Genomic DNA, 20,122 nt, shown 5'->3' on the forward strand with positions numbered 1-20,122 from the left:
AAAATGAAGACTCAGACATATATATATATGTGTGTATATATATATATTTTTTTAAACCCTTACCTTCCATCTTAGAATCAATACTGAGTATTGGTTCCAAGGCAGAAGAGTGGTAAGGGCTAGGCAATGGGGGTGAAGTGACCTGCCCAGGGTCACACAGCCAGGAAGTGTCTGAGGCCAGATCTGAACCCAGGACCTCCCATCTCTGGGCCTGGTTCTCATTGAGCCACCCCGCTGCCTCCACAGACATATGTTTTTGGACATGGCCAATAATGAAACTTGTTTTGCTTGACTATGCATATTTGTTACAAAGCAGAAGATATATCAGGGAGATATTATTACTTGAAATTTTAAAAAAAGTTTTGAAAAACCAATTAGGAGCAAAGAAACATGAGTTTTAGACTTGGTTCTGTCTCTACCTATTTGCATGACCTTGGGCAAGAAATATTCTTTTTATAGGTCTCAGTTTCCTCATCTGTAAAATGAGGGTGTTGGTCCACATGACCTTTAAGGTCTTGCCCATTTCTAAAATTAGGATCTTAAGGTTCTGGATCTCAGTTTCCTCATATGTAAAAGAATGGATTGAGTCAGATGATCTTTAAAGACCCTTCCAGCATTACACTATATGACTGCTGTGAACACTTTGGGGCCCGGAGGATGATTGATTGTGGAGGAAGGTTCTTTAACCAATGCTTTTTCATTCATTCATTCATTCAACTGGAAGTATTTGTGCTCTCCTGGTTTATTTAGTCCCTTGAATATGGGAACTCTGTCTATTCCATAGAAGGGTGTGCCCAGGAATCAAAGGACATTGCTCTGGGCAATCCTGCCTAGACAAAAACATGCTCTTTTTCCCCCCAGATCCCTCTCCCAAGTTCTTCCTTGAAAAGTCCAGACTGTCTGGAGACCCTTGTTTTTGTATCTCTAATCACCAGCCCAGACTGTGCCCTGTGGGTTGTTTGGATGGCATAGCCCTCACCCCCTCTCAGGATCACTCTGGCTTTTGTTGCATTGTGAGAAAATCAGAGCTGGGAATCTGATTAGGAGCCAGTGCCAACATCCTGCTGAAATCACAGCATCCAGCTGTGAGCTTAGTCTGGCGTTGAGCTCAGCATATCCAAATTATGAGCCCTCTGTCCAGCTAGTGGCTATGGCTCCTTTCCTCACTTAGTCTCATTCTCCAAGTCACAACAGGGAGAAACACAGACAGGGCCCTGGGATTTGGATTTATTCATATCTACCCACAGCTGAATGAAGGACAAGGCTAATCACATGTTCCAAGAGACCAAACTACACAGACATTCCATTCTGGGTCACTACTATCCCCTCTCCCTTTCCCCTTTCCTTTCCCCTTCCCCCTTTCCTTCCTTTTCCCTGTGAGATGCAAGGGCCTCTAGGCTAGTTGGCAGCTGCTCCCGTCACCATAAGGCCCTTCTTGTGAGAAAGGAAATTGCTTGGTGCCAGGTTTAGGAAAATCAGGGTCCCATCAGTTCTCCCTCCCCCTCTTCGTCCTGGTCAGGAGGCCTAGGTAACAGAGAAATATGGACCTCATTGACCTCTGTGTCCAATCGTCTGCCTCCCCGTGGAGCCTCCAGATGGAGAATGCCATCATGGGAGAGCGCAGCCCGAATGCGCCACGGATCGACATCAGCAGGCAGGACATAGGTACGGCAGAACTCACGGGACACGAAACCGTGGCGATCGAGGCGCTGAGGATGCCGGCCTGACACCTCCAGCAGGTTGTCCACGGTTCTCACCGTCACCTCATCTGGGGTGAAATGACTCACGTCCAGGAAGGCCTGGAACTTGCCTTCACTAAGACGGAGCTCGGACGACCCGGCTCCGGCGCTTTCCCCAGCTGGAGCTGCCCGTGGTCGCACGTAATAACCATGGTACAGGGTGGGAGTCAGGATCTCCTCTGGGAGCAGGCCTAAGGGGAAGATAAACAGAAAGAAAGAGTGTGTGGGGAGTAGGGAGAGGGGGAAGGAAAGAAGTCTAAAAGGAGAATGGAGAGTGAGAAGTGAAAGGCAGGACTGAAGAGCGAAAGGAAAGGGACGCCCCGGGCCAGAGAGAAGGCAAGGCGCACAGGGGGAAGAATGGAGGTAAGAGTGGTCCTCTATGAGGAGCCGGAAAGGGATCATAAAGCCCAACCCCAGGAAGTGCAATCTCCTCGTTTTTGCAGACGAGGAAACTGAGGCTGAGTGGCTAAGCCAGGGGTGCAGGTCAGATTTGCCTCGACTCCAAATCCAGCGAAATGGAGAGAGGGAGAGAGAAGATACAGAAATGATAACAAAGAGGGTGAAGGCTTGGAGACAAGGGCAAGAAGAAAAGTTGAAGAGAAGGGCCAAGGGATGGAAAGAGAGAAGTCCCAACTAAGATAGCTTTCTATCCAGGAGGAAGGATCTCCTGGGTCAGATAACTGTGGTGGGGGCCAGTCAGGGAATGGGGCTATATCCCACATGGGAAAAGTCAGGCTCGGATGAAAGACGATCCGCAGCCGGGTCAATTTAGTTCAGATTGGAGGGTGCCGGTTAGTGCGGGCCCCCCAGATCGATGGAGAGGGGAAGGGCATCGTCGGTCCAGTACCTTCCCCAAATCGTTGCTCGCCTAAACGGCTCGGATTTGCAAACTCGTACTCCGTGGTGGCCGGGTGGGCGTGTGGCACTGAGCGACCCGACATGGCCCCAGCCGGACCTTCAGCCCCTGCAGACACACAGGGAGCCCCTCCTGCCAGGATGAATAGCAGTACTCTGGAAAAGGATCCCAGGAAGGCTGGAGCTGGGGCTGGGGCGGGGTCGGCACTGCCCAAAAATAGTGCTGAACCTTGGGGGGAGGGGGAGGAAGGCTCTGGGAATGCTGCCTTCCCTCCCCTCCAGCTCCTTCTCGGATCCGTTGCTCAGCTGTTCAGCTGTTCAGCTGTTCAGCTGGGCTGAGTGGTCTGGTTTTGGGGCCAATGAGGGCAGGAGACCCATCCTTACCGGAATCTTCCCAAACTCTCCCTCCTGCCCACATGGCAGCCTTAAATCCTAATACATCTTCCTAAACCTAATCCTCCCAGGGTCACAGAAATGGGAGAAGGCCCTGCTGGCCATTTGACAGCTTGAGTAGTAACAGGAGTCTTTGAGGGCGTCCTGCCGGGCCTCATTCTATGGATGAGGAAGGCCCAAAGTAGGGGAGGTGTTTGCTCAAAGTCACAAGCAGGATTCGCACTCGGGCTTTTCTCCCTCCAAGGCCAAGGCACCATCTGCTTTGCAGACCCACCCTCAAGGGGACAGATGTTATGGCATTCTCATTCCTTTTCAAAACTTGGGCTCTAATCCCTGCTCTACCGTTTCTTTTATGTCTCAAATTCTGCAATTCTCTGAGCAGGGATCCCTGCACAACCACCTCTACCCAGTTTCTTCTCTGAAAAGGCTGGAGGTCCTTTCTGGCTAGAATGATGTCAAGGACCTCCCTCCATTCTTCCCTTCTATCCAGGGTGCCCCACGGAATCTGGACCATGACGTCTCTGTGACCACTAGCCTTCTCCAAGGAGTAACAAAGAGTTAATGTCCTTGGGACCCAGCCCAGGCAGATTCCTTCCCTGCCAGTCTCTGCCTGGGCCCAAGATAGTCGCTGGCCTGACCCCCCTGGCATGTGAGACTATAATGGGAGGGGGAGGGGCAAGCTGCTTGGCATTCCTAGCAAGAGGGGAGGGAGAACAAGAGCCCTGCACTGAGGGGTAGGGGATGGGGGTGGAACAGGGGCGGGGAAAGCACCCGAATTTGGAGGGCAGGACTAGTCACTTGCCAGCTCAGACATGTTTGTGTTTCTCTTTTCTTAGCTTGGTGAGTACTGGGTGTGTGTCACAGCCAAATCCCTGATCACCAGTCCTCCATGAACTGGGATAATAAAACTCCTGACATCACCATTCCAGAAACTTCACGGGTGCAGGGTATATAAGAGCCCGACTGGAGCCTGGGCTGAAGGAGCTGCCCAGCCAGACATACTCCACAAACTTCTCTAGCCACCATGGACATCGCCATCCATCATCCTTGGATGCGTCGCCCCTTATTTCCCTTCCACTCGCCCAGCCGAATCTTTGACCAGTTCTTTGGAGAGCATCTGCTGGAGTCTGACCTCTTCCCTACCTCCACTGCCCTGACTCCTTTCTACTTTCGACCCTCTTTCCTGAGGACACCTAGCTGGCTTGAGACTGGCCTCTCAGAGGTAAGCTTTCCCTGTCAGGCAATGGGCACCTCGAATTTTGGTGCAAGCCAGAATCTCTCTGGGCTCCTTGCTTCAGCTTTCCCAATAGAATATCTCATGCTCATCTGCAACAGTTGTCTAAGACAGCTGTGCCTGGTAGTGTAGAAAGATGAGGTCACTACCAGTTTCTCAGTGTGTCTGATCGAATTTATTTTAGACCCTCTGTGCAAGGCAGGGTCAAAATATACTATTAATAAAATCCCTTAAGACCCATTAAGGTCATCTCATTTGCCCCTTGGGCTCTGGGCAGCCCTTACTTTGACTTTACCAGAGAGGGGGAACTTTCTTGCTTTAAAAGTATCCAGACAGAAATAGTCCTAGCATTCCCAGAACACTTGCTCTGGTCCCTTACAGCCATCTTCAGACAATTTTTGTTGCTATTTCTTAGTTACGTTTGCTTTTTTCCAGGACTCAAGGGCCCCTGTCCTTGCTCTTAGCTTCCTTTCCCTCCTGTGTAAGACCATAAAAAGTAATCTTGTTTCTCCCCTGCTTGTCAACCCCCTAATAGTGATTGATGAGTTTCTTTGAGTTAGGAAGCTTAAATATAAGGAGAGGCAAGGTTATCTTTTGAGATCTTTGTTCAAAATCTGGACCCCTGTCCAAGTCTCAGTTTCTCCACTCTGCTTTAGAAGGGGAAGGAAGAGAAAAGTTGAATAGACTAGGCTGTCCCAAACAACACCCTCATTTAAAAATACTGAAGTATGAGTAAACAGGAGTCCAGTGGGTGAGTGGGCAAGGGCACTGAAAGGACAAGCTGGGTAGTTTCTAGATTGTGGGTGGGAAACTTGGCAGTCCTGAGGAGCAGGCAGAAGAAGTCTTTGTTGTTATAGATAAATATCCAGGGGCTTAGAGGTTTGAATTTAGCAAACTGAGAGGGATGGGGTAGATTGTGAACTCATGTTCACAATTATAGCTAAGTCCATCTTTTGTTTAGTATAGACATGCTGTGGATATTCTGGCTCACACTTTGAGCATTTTTGAGAATGTCCTGACTTCTCCCCAGGCCTATAAACTTAGTTAAGTGTTAGTGGTCAAGGCTCCCATAAGCCAGAGAACTCTGATTTTTTTTTTTTAATTTAGGAAAGGTATTTTCCCAGGGGGTGGGGTAGAAGTGGGGGAAGGAAGGGAAGGAAAAGAAGGATTCCTAGATAGACTAGGTTTACAGATGTATTTTTTCTTCTGGTTTATCAGTGTCCCCTATAGGAGGTAAAGAGAGGTCTTGACTTCCTTGCTGCACCCCCACCCCACCCCCCAGTCCCTCAATCTCCCCTGAACCTTTCTCTGATATCTCTAGATGCGACTGGAGAAGGACAAGTTCTTTGTAAACCTGGACGTGAAGCATTTCTCCCCAGAGGAGCTCAAGGTCAAAGTGCTGGGTGATGTGATTGAAGTTCATGGAAAGCACGAAGAGCGCCAGGTATCTGGTCCATCCCTTATTGGCAGTCTTGTCTTGCTTCCTTGCTCTGAGTAGTCGCTCTTCTGCTGTTTTAGAGGGAAGGAGGGACTGCTATTAGGGAAGGGAGGTGGGAAGGATTCCTGAAGCTCTTAGAGCTGCTGAAGTACATCCCAGTTAAAAATCAGGAGGGCCTGAAGGCATTCAGGGAATCCATCATTCTTGGAATCCATTCCTACTCTGAACCTCTTGTTCTAAGTTTCAGAACTGTATTTAACTTCCTGAACCACTAAGACCACTTGGGAGTCACCAGACAGAGAGACCATTTCCTAAAGATTTTAAGGATATGGGGATATGAGGGGGTTAACTCAAGGCCTTATCCTTTGGATCCTAAAGACTGGTGTGATCTTTATTTTTCAAAAAATATTTATCAAGGGGGCAGCTGGGTGGCTCAGTGGATTGAGAGCCAGGCCTAGAGATGGGAGGTCCTAGGTTCAAATCTGGCCTCAGACACTTCCCAGCTGTGTGACCCTGGGCAAGTCACTTAACCCCCATTGCCTAGCCCTTACCACTCTTGGAGCCAATACACAGTATTGACTCCACGATGGAAGGTAAGGGTTTTATTTTTTTTTTAATTAATCAATTCCTGAAGAAGGATTTTGATGTACCTTCTCTTCTATCACCTAGTAACTGATCCCAAACTGTAGGCATTGAGGCAAAAATCACATTAAACATGTCCTGATGGAATCCATTGATGCCCAAATGTTTTGAGTTGGAATCAGATATATGCTGGTTTCAGCCAGCTTTGGGGGTAGGGTGGGGAGGGGGAATGTATGAAGGGCACATTTTACATTTAGTCGGCATTATCAACATTTCTTCTATTCTTTCTTAAGTTCAGAGAAGCAGAAAGAAAGAAAGAAAGAAAGAAAGAAAGAAAGAAAGAAAGAAAGAAAGAAAGAAAGAAAGAAAGAAAGAAAGAAATCAGACTTTTATTTATAGGTAAAAGGCCCACATTGAAAATTTTATAATTGGCTCTTAGGAGCTGGTTCAAGCAAATCCCAGCATACCATGGGTTGGAATGCTACAAGATGAAACTGAAGATATTCAGGTGGAACCCCTTGTTTCCACTTGCTTCTTATCATTCCTAGAGCCAAGCTGACCAAATGAGTTGTAGGTTTCCTCTGTGGCTGAACACAACAAGGTTAGGCCTTGGAATTCTAAATTCAGTTTGGCTGTTGGGTACGATGATCTAAACCACTGAGAAGATCTCAGAAACAACCCCATCCACCATGGATTTGGGAATCGATTGCTTCCATTGAAGGAGACCCAGGGAATCCTTGCTTGGCTCCAGTCTGAATTCCCAAACTAAACTAACTTCAGAAGTGCTTCATGTAATTATCCCAACATGCAGGGTCAGTGAGAAACAAGGAGGGATGAAAATGTGGCTAGGTTTGGGGCAAGTGGTGCTGCCGTTCTCATGGTTTCTCTTCTTGTCTCTACCTCTTTCCCGTTTTCATTTTTCTATCTTTGTCCCTCTTTACCTTCACCAGGACGAGCATGGCTTCATCTCTCGTGAATTCCATAGGAAGTATCGGATCCCAGCTGATGTGGACCCACTTGCTATCACCTCATCTCTGTCATCTGATGGAGTCCTTACTGTGAATGGACCAAGAAAACAGGCTGCTGGCCCTGAACGCACCATTCCTATCACTCGCGAGGATAAGCCTGCTGTCACCGCAGCCCCGCGGAAATAGAGGCCCCAATCCCTTAAATTTTGTTTTCTATTGCAGGAAAGCTCTTTCATCAGTAGGGATACAATCTCTATGACTGGTGCCAGTGCTTATTTATTTATGCTGAGGGCAGAGCCCAAATTACTAGGCCAATAAAATGATTCAGCAACAAGTAATTGTCTAATCTTTGAATGTCCTGGGTATCTCAGCACTCATCAGTTACCCGTAAAGAACTGGCATGATTGTTACCATGTGATTGGGGGACTTCCATTTTAATTTGTAGCTGAGATTTTCTAGTAGATTGAAACAGTCATTCAGTATATTCAACAAACACCTTATTAAGCTCACACTTAAGGAGTAGGACACTCTAGTAGTTAGATGCTGGGGTGAAACAAAGAGGAATAGCAGAAAGTCCCCGCTCCTATGGAGCAGCTATGGAGTCTGGTACAAAGGAGACAGCATGTACTCACATAACTATAATGCAAGCTAGAACATGATGAGTGGCTAAGTCAGGTACAAAGAAAGTACTATAGAAGGTCTGGGGCAGGAAGGTTTTCTAGCTAGCTTTGACCTGAGAAAGTTTCATGGAAGAAGTATTAGTTGAGCTTGATCTTGAATGGATAGAATTTTTTTTTAAACCCTTACCTTGGCAGAAGAGTGGTAAGGGCTAGGCAATGGGGGTCAAGTGACTTGCCCAGCGTCACACAACTGGGAAGTGTCTGAGGTCAGATTTGAACCCAGGACCCCCCATCTCTAGGCCTGGCTCTCAATCCACTGAGCTACCCAGCTTCCCCCTAAATGGATAGAATTTAAATAGGTAGACAGTGGTGAAGGGCATAAGCACTAAGCGGGAAAGCACAGAGGTATATGGGGTTCTATGGTGAATAGGTAGAGGTTCATAGCTAAAATGGATTTTAGAGATCATCTCCAACCATTTTCATAGTCAAGGAAACTGAGGCCCCAGTTTGCCTGGACCATATGGAATAATAATAATGATAATAATTTACATATCTTTTAAGACTTAGAAAACAACATATTTATTACCTTCCTTGATCCTTAAGAGAATTCTGTGAACTAAATACTACAGATATTATTATCTCCTTTTTCAGAGGAGGAAACAGGTTCAGAAGGGTTCATTTTCCCACAGTTACCAACTAGTAATTCCCAGAGGCAGGGTTTGAACCCAGCTTCTGGCAACTTCAAGACCAGCTTTCTTTCCATTATTCTATGTTGAGGCAAAAGGAGATGAGGTATACAGGTAGAGGTATGAGGTTTGTCAGATGGTGCTAAGTTATCTTCTAATTTTTAAAAAGAATGAGAAGGAAGATCTAGAAAATTATCATCCAATCTCTCCTGAATACAATCTCTAAATAGCTACTAAAAAGGAGGTAATGGATAGAGCACTGGGCTGGAATCAATAAGACCTGAGTTCAAATTTGGCCTCAGATGCTTACCTAGCTGTGTAATTCTGTACAAGTCACTTGGCTTCTGTTTGCCTTAATCCATTGGAGAAGGAAATGACAAATCACTCCAGGATCATTGCAAAAAAAAAAAACAACTCACAGACAGTGTGATCCTTGGGATCATGATTGAACAACAGCTACTAAGAACCCACCAAATAAGCTAGAAGACTGAAATATCCTAATCTCTCTTTCCATCTTGATAGGGATGGGCTAAAGAACATATCAACTTACACAACTGATAGCACAACTAACTGCCTATTGACTCTTTAAAGCATATGAGAACCAACCAAATATCTTTATAGCCAAATTTATAGTTCTAACAGCAAACTTAGACCCAGAAAATCATTCTGGGATACATTATCTGGGATCACAATTTATAGATGTCACTTACTTTTGCTTCAATAGCTATGCAGTGAAGCTTGTTTCCTGAATAAAAGTAGGTATTTCTAGTTTATTGAGGCAAGTGATGGAGACCAAGGCAAAGACAACTTTTAGCATAAATTATATTTAATTCTTATCTCAATAACATAATTAACAATTTATTTGGATGAGGAATTTTTTTCTTCCAACTTCCTCTCCTAAAAGTTCTATCCTATATGCAGAAAACATGGTCCTTTTCTTTTTCTTACCTGTGTAGCTCTTAAAAGATTATTATTGAAACTTAATAACTAACATAAAGTAGTATTAAATATTCACTGAAGACAAAATTTCAGTGCTAGAAGAGACCTCAGTGGCCAGAGCCCAACTTGTACCTGAACTCATTACTTCAATATTTTAATGGATCTGTGTATGATCCACCACTGGAGCAGATCACAAGCTATTCATGACTAACTTGGAATCAATTGATAATTCTTCTTCATATCTTCCCCTAATTTCTGGGTTCATTAGAAGGGAGAATAAAGGGTGAAGGGAGAGGCCAACTTCTTCTAGAACCCTAGACTGGAACATCAATGGAGCACATGGGCTATCCACTCCTCACTTTTTCAATGTGATTCACCCAATTTCTATTTTGGTCAGATAACTTCTCTTCTGATATCCTTGATACCATTTTTCTACTTAAAAAATTTTGGCAATATTTTACAGCCTACACATGCTCATCATATACAACCTTTCTACTGCCCTTTGAATGACACTTAGCTTTCATTCTTCAGAGGCTGAGGTATTCCATGGCTTGTGGCCATCCAGCACTCCTGGAATTATATTGATATTTTTTTAATGAGCTTTTGTTTCAGGGTGTAGCCTGGAGTCATTAAAAACATTACACAATTTTCCATTGATAATCCAGCTGACTTGCCTCATCTGACTCAATTCTGGGCCAGTTTCACTTTCCATGTGTAAGGCAGGTATAAGATATGGGTACTGATAAATCAGTTCTGTAGGTTGTCCTATTCAACTCTATAGAATGATTTGGACCAGCAATTCTCAGAGCACAGTCTGGGGACCCCTGGAGATCCCCAAGACCCTTTCAGGGGATCTGAAGGTCAAAATTGTTTTTATACTAATGTTAATTTACTATTAATATAAAACTATTTTATACTAATATAAAGATGCTTTTATTTGTAACATGGTAAATATTAACAGAAATGAACCATACAAACAAAAGTTTTATGGAATCCTTGATACTTTTAAAGTGTGTAGCCACCTTTGAGAACCATTGATCTAGATGTAGATACCTTTCATCTACTTGGATTTTCATATGTGGCTAAGTAGTTCAAACTCTTTTTGAATAAACTATGAATCTCATTTGAGGGGCTTCTACTTGTTGCAGTCAATGCAATTTCATCTACAAGTAGGACCAATTTGGAAGATTCCACCATCAAGGGAACCTTCCTCTTTGCTTTGGAAATTGAATTGGACAAACACCTTTGGTGAATGTAATCTCCCTATTTCATGCCTTACTTATGATTAATAAGAAGGTTACTGAATAAATTCATCTCTATTGCTACATATCTCAAGGAATTCTCATATATGATATTAATGTATGTTTGGGAAACATTTGAACTTTTAAGGCAACATTTTGCTCTACCAAGTCAAGCTTCTTATAGTTATATGATAGGATTTTATAAAGATATGATTGGCTGCAAAATATCATTTGTAAAAGTCTACCTTTTCCCTTCTCATATATTCATTGAATATGTCCTGCATATATGCGTAGATTATTTCATTAAAATTTTGCAGAGATGGGAAAGTAGTCATATACGCTGGTAGTTATTGATATTGTCTCATTATCTTTTTTTTTTGTCAAAGTGGAAAGCATTTTCAAACTGTATTTACAATTGTCACAGTGACAAAAAATAGTTTTTTGGGGGGAAAAACCACTAGTTTCTCCCCGAGCCTCAAAAAAGAAATTCATCAAACAACAGGTGTTTTTACTAAAGGATTTAAAAAAATATATTCATTTAGAAATACAGAACACACAAATTCCTTTCAAAAGGATGTTTGTGGGGAACAACAATATCAACAAAAAACAAAATCCCACAACAACACAGAGGTCAGACAAAGAGCATGGTCTCTTCCAAGGGTAGATGGGATCAACCCAGGAGGCTGACCCTTCTGAAGATCTTGACCTATCCTTGCTGTTGGCCCCTCACCTGCTCAGAAATCTAAATGGTGGTAGAGACTGGTCTGGAGGCCATCAGCCATAATAAACCATCAGCCATAAACATGCGTGTGTGCACGCCTGCGCATACAAACATAGTAGGCTTGTTATAGTTTGTTATGTAGTGTACAAAAGCACCTTTCATCACACAGTAAGACTGGGAGAGATGATAGCAGGTAGCAGATGGGGGACTGGGTACCCATCACTCCATTGAAGAATTTGAAAATACAAGGAGTTATTGGGTGATTCTCCAAATCTCTCTTCCACAGGAGTTAAATGATGATCAAAACTACAGTGAGGGCTACATAACAGAGATGACTGGCTCTTTGCCATCAAACCACAATGATAAAGAGAGAAAAAGAGAGGGGGTGAGAGAGAGAGAGAGAGAGACGGACAGACAGACAGACAGACAGACAGATAGACAGACAGACAGACAGACAGAGAAGAGAGAGAGAGTGAGGGAGGGAGGGAGAAAGGCAGACCTATCTTGGGTCACTAGCAGAAACTGTAGGGAGTGGGTCATCTCCCACTCTCTCCACCTGCTGGCCTACTACCACAGTATGGAGCTAAAAATTATTGCCATCTATGTTCAAAACACAAGTGGATGAGATTGGGGGAGAGGGGGTGGAGAAGGGAAAGATATCCCTCAAACCTGGTCCTCCTGACATATAAAAGTAACACCCATCCCCAGCCTTCCCCAACCATATTACCCATGAGGTATTAAATACAAATATAAGTACCCAGTCGAAGACTAGGAGCTGAAATGGAACTGACTGGAAGTGGCCACGGTCAAGTGCCTTGGATTCCCTTATTATACCAAAGAATGCTTTCAAGTCTGATTCCTTATCACATTGCCTCTCTCTGCCTCAGTGGAAGGTCACACAGGTTCTGGCAATGAAATAGAAATATTTCTATAATTTGTTCTTCAGACCCAGGATTCCAAACTGGAGGGCTTCACTATAGCTGCATCTTAAGTGATGTGAAAGGAAATTTTTTTATTCCCTTTGTCTATTTTAAGTTAATCGGTCAAGAACTTAAAGTTGCCATACTTAACACTTAGTAAGTCACTAACCAAGAGAGTTCACACTTAGTCATTAACACTTAGTCCTAAAAGACCGCTAGACAAATTGAGAGACTTTGATTGGTTCCAGCAGCCCACAGTGAAACAGAGAAACTGGAGAGACAGGAAGTGACATGAAGAAAACTGCTTATAAAAGCGAGCCAAGGGCATTCTTCATTTCTATTGCCTTGGTAGCTCTTGCTGAGGGAGGACTTCCGCACTGGTGTCTCTGAGTTGGAGGAATTATTCTGCCTTGGACTTCTGCATTGAAGATTGATTTTGTGCTGGTAAGACTTTTGCTAAAGAGACTACTGTGTCTTCCGCATTTGGAGATCAGACCTGAGGGAGACTTTGTCAGAGCTGAGCTGAATTTCTTCAGATCAACAATTATAGCGTATTTAGCTAGGCAATATTTTCTACCTCTTCCTACATTTCCCTCTTTACTATCTCTACCCTGCTGTAATAAAGCTACTAACATACTCATAGTTTAACTTTAATTTTTATAAACCTGGCAACCACAACAATTCTTTTTAACTCATGAATTTAGTCAAACTATTTTTAACCCTTACAGTAAGCTCCCAGGTTCCTGTGGAAGCTGCCCTTCCAGACAAAGGGTCGAGGAGGATGAGAAGGAGGAGGAGGGTAGCAGAATTAGGGGGATGTTGGGGAGAACTCAAAGTCTAAGTACAATTTCCTTTCCTTCCTGTAGCCTCCTCAAGCACAAAGCAAACCAGGGTAAGCCTCCTCTTCCCTGCCACACACAGACAATGCCTACCTCTCCAGAACTTGGAAAGCTGCATGGTATCTCATGGAACCTTCTAATTTTCCACTTGGTTACAGTACTGCTGGCACTCAACCCACCATGTGTTACCATTCTCACTTCTCCTCCTCCTGTCCCTACCACATCCCAACCCTTAATCCTATCACTTCCTAGGTTCCAATGACCTTCTTGACCAGAAAGAAGTCTCAGTTCCCACCCAAAAACGATACCAGGGGATAAAGATTTCTCTTCCACTCACTCCTCCACTTTTCATAAAAAGAAGAGAGAAGATTCATGGTGAAAGGTAGGCTGAAGGCCAATAATAAGTGACCTAGCTAAACAGACTTGCTAGATTCAAATAGGACAAGTCAGGAGGTGAGGAGCCGAAGATTCAGCTCAGAGACTGGTTCAGGGGCTTCAGAAGAAAGTGTTAATTAAAGAAAGAGACCCTAACTATTCCCAAACCTCCTGCTCAGGTTTTGGGAATGATAGGAGGAGAGAGGTCCACTGACATGTGTCTTTCACCTTAAGAAGGGCAAAGGATCCATCCTATGGCTTCCCTATCTTCCCCAACCCCTACAAGGAGACATGGGATACTAGGGCTCCCAGAACAAAAATGGGATAGGTATTTTGAGAAATGGAGCCTAGAAAGCCTTGCCTTGCCCACCCACAAAACAACAACAACAAAAAAGTGGATAAATATGTAGGAAAGTCTTTTGTGAGAGGAAAAGGGAGATCAAGGGGAGCAGATGAGAAAAGAAAGGGAGGAAGGAGATGATCAAGGGACCGTCCCACATATTTGTCTCAGGCTTTTTTGCCTGTCTGACATTAAAGAGTTCCCAGATAGTGATCTCAAAGCATCAGACACTTACTTCCCCAATCCCAGTTAAGTGACTTCCTTTCTCAGAAGAACTTGTTGATCTTTGCATTGAGGACTCATCTGCTGAACATATGGTATTTCTTTTGGAAAAAAAAAATTCATATTAAAAAAAGAAAGAAAACCAACTCAGTGATCTCACAGGTGCAAAATTGAAGCTATCATTAGACATTTTCAGAACTACTATGGCTCACTCATTTTCTACCATGATGGAAAAAAAATACAGTTCACATGTATTTTTTTTTTTGCTCCCTTTGGGTGCCCTCTAAATAAATTTACTGCTCCTTGTCCTCTTTCTTTGTTTCTTGTTTTCTTTTATATTTTCCTGGACCAAGAACTCCTTTGGGGGTCATCTGAGCTCCCCACTTTTCACTTCTCCCTCTGTGGAATCCACCACAATGGAAGGCAGGGGGTTCTTCAGTTTGTAGTAGCAATCAAAATCTGAGAGATCTGGAAAGATCTGATAGGAGATGCCATGCTTTCGGTTATTCAACTCAATCTCATCCTTAGATGGGGTGTTCATCATCACCTCAGTCATTTTAGCTGATCTCAGATAATCAGAGCAGTGAATGGGGAAATATACAGACACAAAGTCCTCATTCATTCATTCATTCATTCATTCATTTGTTTATTTATTTAATTTAGAATTGTTTTCCATGGTTCCATGATTCATATTCTTTTCTTCCCCCCCTTCCCTCTCCTGTAGCCAATAAGCAATTCAACTGGGTTTTACATGTATCATCAATCAAGACCTATTTCCATATTATTGATATTTGCAATAGAGTGATCATTTAGAGTCTACATCCACAATCATATCCCCATAGAACCATGTGATCAAGGAAATGTTTTTCTCCTGTGTTTCTACTTCCACAGTTCTTTCTCTGGATGTGGATCTTTCTCATAAGTCTGGCAGAATTGTCCTTGGTCGTTGCATTGCTGCTAGTAGAGAAGTCTATTACATTCAATTATGCCCCAGTGTATCAGTCTCTGTGTACAATGTTCTCCTGGTTCTGCTCCTTTCACTCTGCATCAATTCCTGGAGGTCATTCCAGTTCACATGGAATTCCTCCAGTTCATTATTCCTTTTAGCATAATAGTATTCCATCACCAGCATATACCACAATTTGCTTAGCCATTCTCTAATCAAATTTTCCAATTTTTTGCTACCACAAAGAGTGAGGCTAAAAATACTTTTGTACAAGTATTTTTTATTATGATCTCTTTGGGGTACAAACCCAGCAATGGTATGGCTGGATCAAAGGGTAGGCAGTCATTTAAAGCCCTTTGGGAATAATTACAAATTGCCTTCCAGAATGGTTGGATCAATTCACAACTCCACCAGCAATGCATTAGTGTCCCAATTTTGCCACATCCTCTCCAACATTTATTACTTTCCTTTGCTATCAATCTGCTAGGTGTGAGGTGGTACCCCAGAGTTGTTTTGATTTGCATTTCTTTAATTATAAGAGATTTAGAACACTTTTTCATGTGCTTATTGGTAGTTTTAATTTCTTTATCTGAAAACTGCTTATTCCCAGACACGAGGTACTAAGGGAGGCTGACCCATTCCCTTGGATATTTAAAAAATAGTTCCCTGGCCAGAGGAAAAAGGGTACTGCAGTAACCCAGCGCCCAGCAGTTTTCTGGAGCTTTTATAAGCAAGGGAGGGATCCACCATCCCAGGACATTCCCTCCAGAGGGCAAGCTCTTAGGCAGACAGGCTCCCACTGCTCTGAACCACCACTGGGAAGATAGGCTAGCTAGATGATGTGCCGAAGTCCCTTCCCACTGAGCTCTCCTCTCATCATATTTTTTTAGTAATAATAAGTATGTGTGTGTATTTATAAGCCTTTGATAACCTCTCTTCTTTTAGCTATACCAAGTGAAGAAGGCATAGTGAGCAGGATTGTTCAACCATTTGCCTTACCCCCAAATACTGATTTGTTGCCTAATTGGATTTCCTAATTTAAATGCCTCTTTTAAATGTCCTGATAAGGTGTATCAGAAGTTCTGTTATTCTGTCTTTTTTAGTTTCAAATCTCCAGTCAGAGGCAGAATTCTGACAAAAGTGTTAAATTAAATCTCTCTCTTTCCCTTCTCCAAGTGTTCTTTCCCCTCAATTCCTTCCTCCCAGCTACATTTCTAATAGGTAACTCAAGATTAGCAAAAACATGAAAGGAAAATTGTTTTATTTCCTTTATATTATTGATTATGAACCAAGTGATCACATATAATCCCTTTCGATAAGTAATTGTAACTATGATTTTTTTAAAAAGCTAGAGCCAGTTGGTAAATGGCATATATCAATTATAATAATAAAATTATTATGTTATCTATAAATATATATGAAATAATTATAACAATAGAATTATTAACCATAGTATTAGAAAGGATTTAGTTTGGTATATTAGAATATTAATAGCAACTAAATATGTTAAGAGCTTCTATTGGAGGAATAAAAACTCCACATGTATTGTCATCTAGGGAAGCTGAAACCCATGCAGAAGGAGCTGGGTTCATTGAAGAATGGCAAGCGTACAGCTAGCCTGATGAGATCATATGTCGAGGTATTGTTTGATCCTTTGAAGATTTATGCCAACTATAGACTCCCCAGAGTATTGTGGCTAAGAAAAGTTACTTTGACCTAAGTAGTATGATAGCTAACCTTATACTGAACTTTTAGGACTTTGTATCAAATGTTCCAAACTCTTATTCTCAAACACCACTGCTGTTTCTTAACATTCTCAGTACCTTCTGTTGTGTCAATGGCATACTTATTAGCTACCAAAAACCTATAAAAACATACTGTTGTATGGGTTAAAATAGGGGTTTTGATAAGAGAGCATCTTTTAATGATTTGTTTTAATGAGATTAGATAGAGTTGTAAATTAATATAAATATCATGCCCAGCAGTCAACTTCCCCACAACTGCCAGCCCTAACTGTCATCCACTTCCTGTCCTAATTGTGAGCAACTGACAGCCTGCAACTGACACTGACCCAGCAGGGGGCTCCCTGGTTCCCACTTCCTGTCACTGTGGGCTAGTTAATCCCTACACATCTCTATGATAAGAGGACCTCCAGGTCCCCCATTAAATTAAAGAAATTAAATAATTCCTTTTTACACTGTTCTAACTCTATATGGGGTCCTATCACAAATTGGGTGGTAAGATCAGCAGCTTTAATTTACCTCAATTAAAATTTGGATTTTCAGCTCAGAATTATGGACCCGAGATTTCTTTATTTCTAACAAGCCTATAGATAATGCTATTTAAACATACAAAATAACCTTCAAAAACAAGGATGTGAAGAGTTTTCCCCTGAACACTGAGAAAACAGTTTTAGGCTTCTCTGAGAAAACCTGAGAGAAAAGGAGATGCAAGATTACTGTCAGGATCTTTAGTGGGTTCAGCAACACAACTCTTTTGAAACTCCTTGTGACCAATTGTCCCAAATAACATCAGTCCAAGGGACCTGGCATTCTTCTTTGTGGCAGCTGCCTCTGCCATGCTTCTAATCTCCCAGATCCATTTGGCTTCTCAAGATCTCTTTCTGAAACTTAACTTGTCTTAACTGAACTTAACTGAAACTTAATTTGTCTTTTAGATATTCTTCTATGCATTTAGTGAGGAGGTCATCTTGAGAGCTTGTGCTATCATTGTTTTATGAGTTGTTCTCTTTCTAAATCATTCAAGGCATTCAAGGGATTACATCTTATAAAGGGAATATATTTTGAGCTTAAGTTTTTAGTTAAACACTTCACTATGAACTGACTCCTTTGTACAAAGGAGTTGAGAAATGATCCTTCACTTTTTTCAAATCAACCCTTCCTTATTGACCTGGTCCTTGATGTGTCCTTGGTTGAGGCCAGTGATGGTGAACCTTTTAGACACTGCATATTGTACCCTGCCTCCTTCCCTGCATGCTGTGCTCTGCCCCCCCCCCTTAGCCCAAGTCCCACCACCACCACCCTTACCCCAGATTAGGGAGGGAAAAAAGGAGGGGAGTGGGCCAAGCGCTCCACTCAGGGGAGGGAGTAAGCACCTCCACTGGGCTGTTGCGCAGAGTACCTGGGTAGGGAGGAACAGTGGAGAGGAAGAATGGAATAGCTCCAGCAGGTTCACATGCCATAAGTTTACCGTCATGGGTCCAGGCCAACTGTTCTTTATTTTCTTTAGTGCCATTTTTACTTCCTCGGGTAGCATTTGAAGATGATATAAAAGTCCAAATACAGTGGCTATTTTCATTAATAAAGCAGTATTTCTTGAAACATTATTTCTGGAGCCTAAAGGATCCAAGAAATTGTGGAGAAAAAACCCAAGGTTTCTCTGGCCAAGAGAAAGAAAAGTTCATTGTCATGAACTCTTGACTACCTTCAAGAGCCAGACTTGCTACATTTGTCCATTAGGGTTCTAGGGTTCCCTGAGAAATCTATATGTCTTTCTACTACCACCAGCTTGAGTCCCCACTGAATTCCAATTAGTCATTTAAAATAAACTAACTTTTTTTTCCTTCTTCTTTTTTTTTAATTTTAAACATTATTTTATTTGGTCATTTCCAAACATTATTCACTGGAAACAAAGATCATTTTCTTTTCCTCCTCGCCCCCCCTCCCACCACCTTTCCCTCTCCCATAGCCGACGCACGATTCCACTGGGTATCACATGTATTCTTGACTCGAACCCATTTCCCTGTTGTTGGTATTTGCATTAGAGTGTTCATTTAGAGTCTCTCCTCAGTCATATCCCCTCAACCCCTGTAGTCAAGCAGTTGCTTTTCATCGGTGTTTTTACTCCCACAGTTTATCCTCTGCTTGTGGATAGTGTTTTTTAGATCCCTGCAGATTGTTCAGGGACATTGCATTGCCACTAATGGAGAAGTCCATCACCTTCAATTGTACCACAATATATCAGTCTCTGTGTACAATGTTTTCCTGGTTCTGCTCCTTTCGCTCTGCATCACTTCCTGGAGGTTGTTCCAGTCTCCATGGAATTCCTCTACTTTATTATTCCTTTTAGCACAATAGTATTCCATCACCAACATATACCACAATTTGTTCAGCCATTCCCCAATTGATGGGCATCCCCTCATTTTCCAATTTTTGGCCACCACAAAGAGTGCAGCCATGAATATTCTTGTACAAGTCTTTTTCCTTATTATCTCTTTGGGGTACAAACCCAGCAGTGCTATAGCTGGATCAAAGGGCAGACAGTCTTTTATCACCCTTTGGGCATAGTTCCAAATTGCCCTCCAGAATGGTTGGATCAGTTCACAACTCCACCAGCAATGAATTAGTGTCCCTACTTTGCCACATCCCCTCCAGCATTCATTACTTTCCATAGCTGTCAGGTTAGCCAATCTGCTAGGTGTGAGGTGATACCTCAGAGTTGTTTTGATTTGCATCTCTCTAATTATAAGAGATGTAGAGCATTTTTTCATGTGCTTATTAATAGTTTTGATTTCTTTGGCTGAGAATTGCCTGTTCATGTCCCTTGCCCATTTATCAATTGGAGAATGGCTTGATTTTTTTGTACAATTGATTTAGTTCTTTGTAAATCTGAGTAACTAAACCTTTGTCAGAGGTTTTTATGAAGATTGTTTTCCAATTTGTTGCTACCCTTCTGATTTTGGTTACATTGGATTTGTTTGTACAAAAACTTTTTAATTTGATGTATTCCAGATTATTTATTTTGCATTTTGTAACTCTTTCTAATTCTTGCTTGGTTTTGAAGTCTTTCTCTTCCCAGAGGTCTGACATGTATGCTATTCTGTGTTTGCCTAATTTTCTTATAGTTTCCTTCTTTATGTTCAAGTCATTCACCCATTTTGAATTTATCTTGGTGTAGGGTGTGAGGTGTTGATCTAAACCTAATCTTTCCCACACTGTCTTCCAATTTTCCCAGCAGTTTTTATTAAATAGTGGATTTTTGTCCCCAAAGCTAGAATCTTTGGGTTTGTCATATACTGTCTTGCTGAGGTCGCTTGCCCCCAGT

General features: G+C 42.5%; 2 protein-coding genes and 1 pseudogene across 4 annotated transcripts; 1 reads left to right on the forward strand and 2 right to left on the reverse strand.

The window, feature by feature from the left end:
• Positions 1-724: 724 nt before the first annotated feature.
• On the reverse strand, positions 725-2,905 carry HSPB2 (heat shock protein family B (small) member 2). Its single transcript, XM_001381309.4, has 2 exons — positions 2,587-2,905; positions 725-1,930 (listed from the first exon to the last, which is right to left on the reverse strand). The coding sequence occupies exons 1-2, from the start codon at positions 2,678-2,680 to the stop codon at positions 1,476-1,478; spliced, it is 549 nt and encodes a 182-aa protein (XP_001381346.1). The 5' UTR covers positions 2,681-2,905; the 3' UTR covers positions 725-1,475.
• CRYAB (crystallin alpha B) lies at positions 1,532-7,543 on the forward strand. 3 transcript variants are annotated; one of them, XM_056794412.1, is made up of 4 exons: positions 1,532-1,665; positions 3,824-4,209; positions 5,543-5,665; positions 7,192-7,543. In XM_056794412.1, exons 2-4 carry the CDS (start codon positions 4,012-4,014, stop codon positions 7,393-7,395), a joined length of 525 nt encoding a protein of 174 aa, XP_056650390.1. In that variant the 5' UTR covers positions 1,532-1,665; positions 3,824-4,011; the 3' UTR covers positions 7,396-7,543. The 3 variants fall into 3 exon arrangements, with proteins under 3 accessions (XP_056650390.1, XP_056650389.1, XP_001371244.1); XM_056794411.1 differs by lacking the exon at positions 1,532-1,665 and adding an exon at positions 3,570-3,636; XM_001371207.4 differs by lacking the exon at positions 1,532-1,665 and having other exon boundaries at positions 3,725-4,209.
• Positions 7,544-14,405: 6,862 nt separating this feature from the next.
• Positions 14,406-14,734, reverse strand: LOC100619645 (protein LBH-like; annotated as a pseudogene).
• Positions 14,735-20,122: the final 5,388 nt, after the last annotated feature.

Source organism: Monodelphis domestica, chromosome 4, assembly GCF_027887165.1.
Source record: "Monodelphis domestica isolate mMonDom1 chromosome 4, mMonDom1.pri, whole genome shotgun sequence".
NCBI lineage: Eukaryota > Metazoa > Chordata > Mammalia > Didelphimorphia > Didelphidae > Monodelphis > Monodelphis domestica.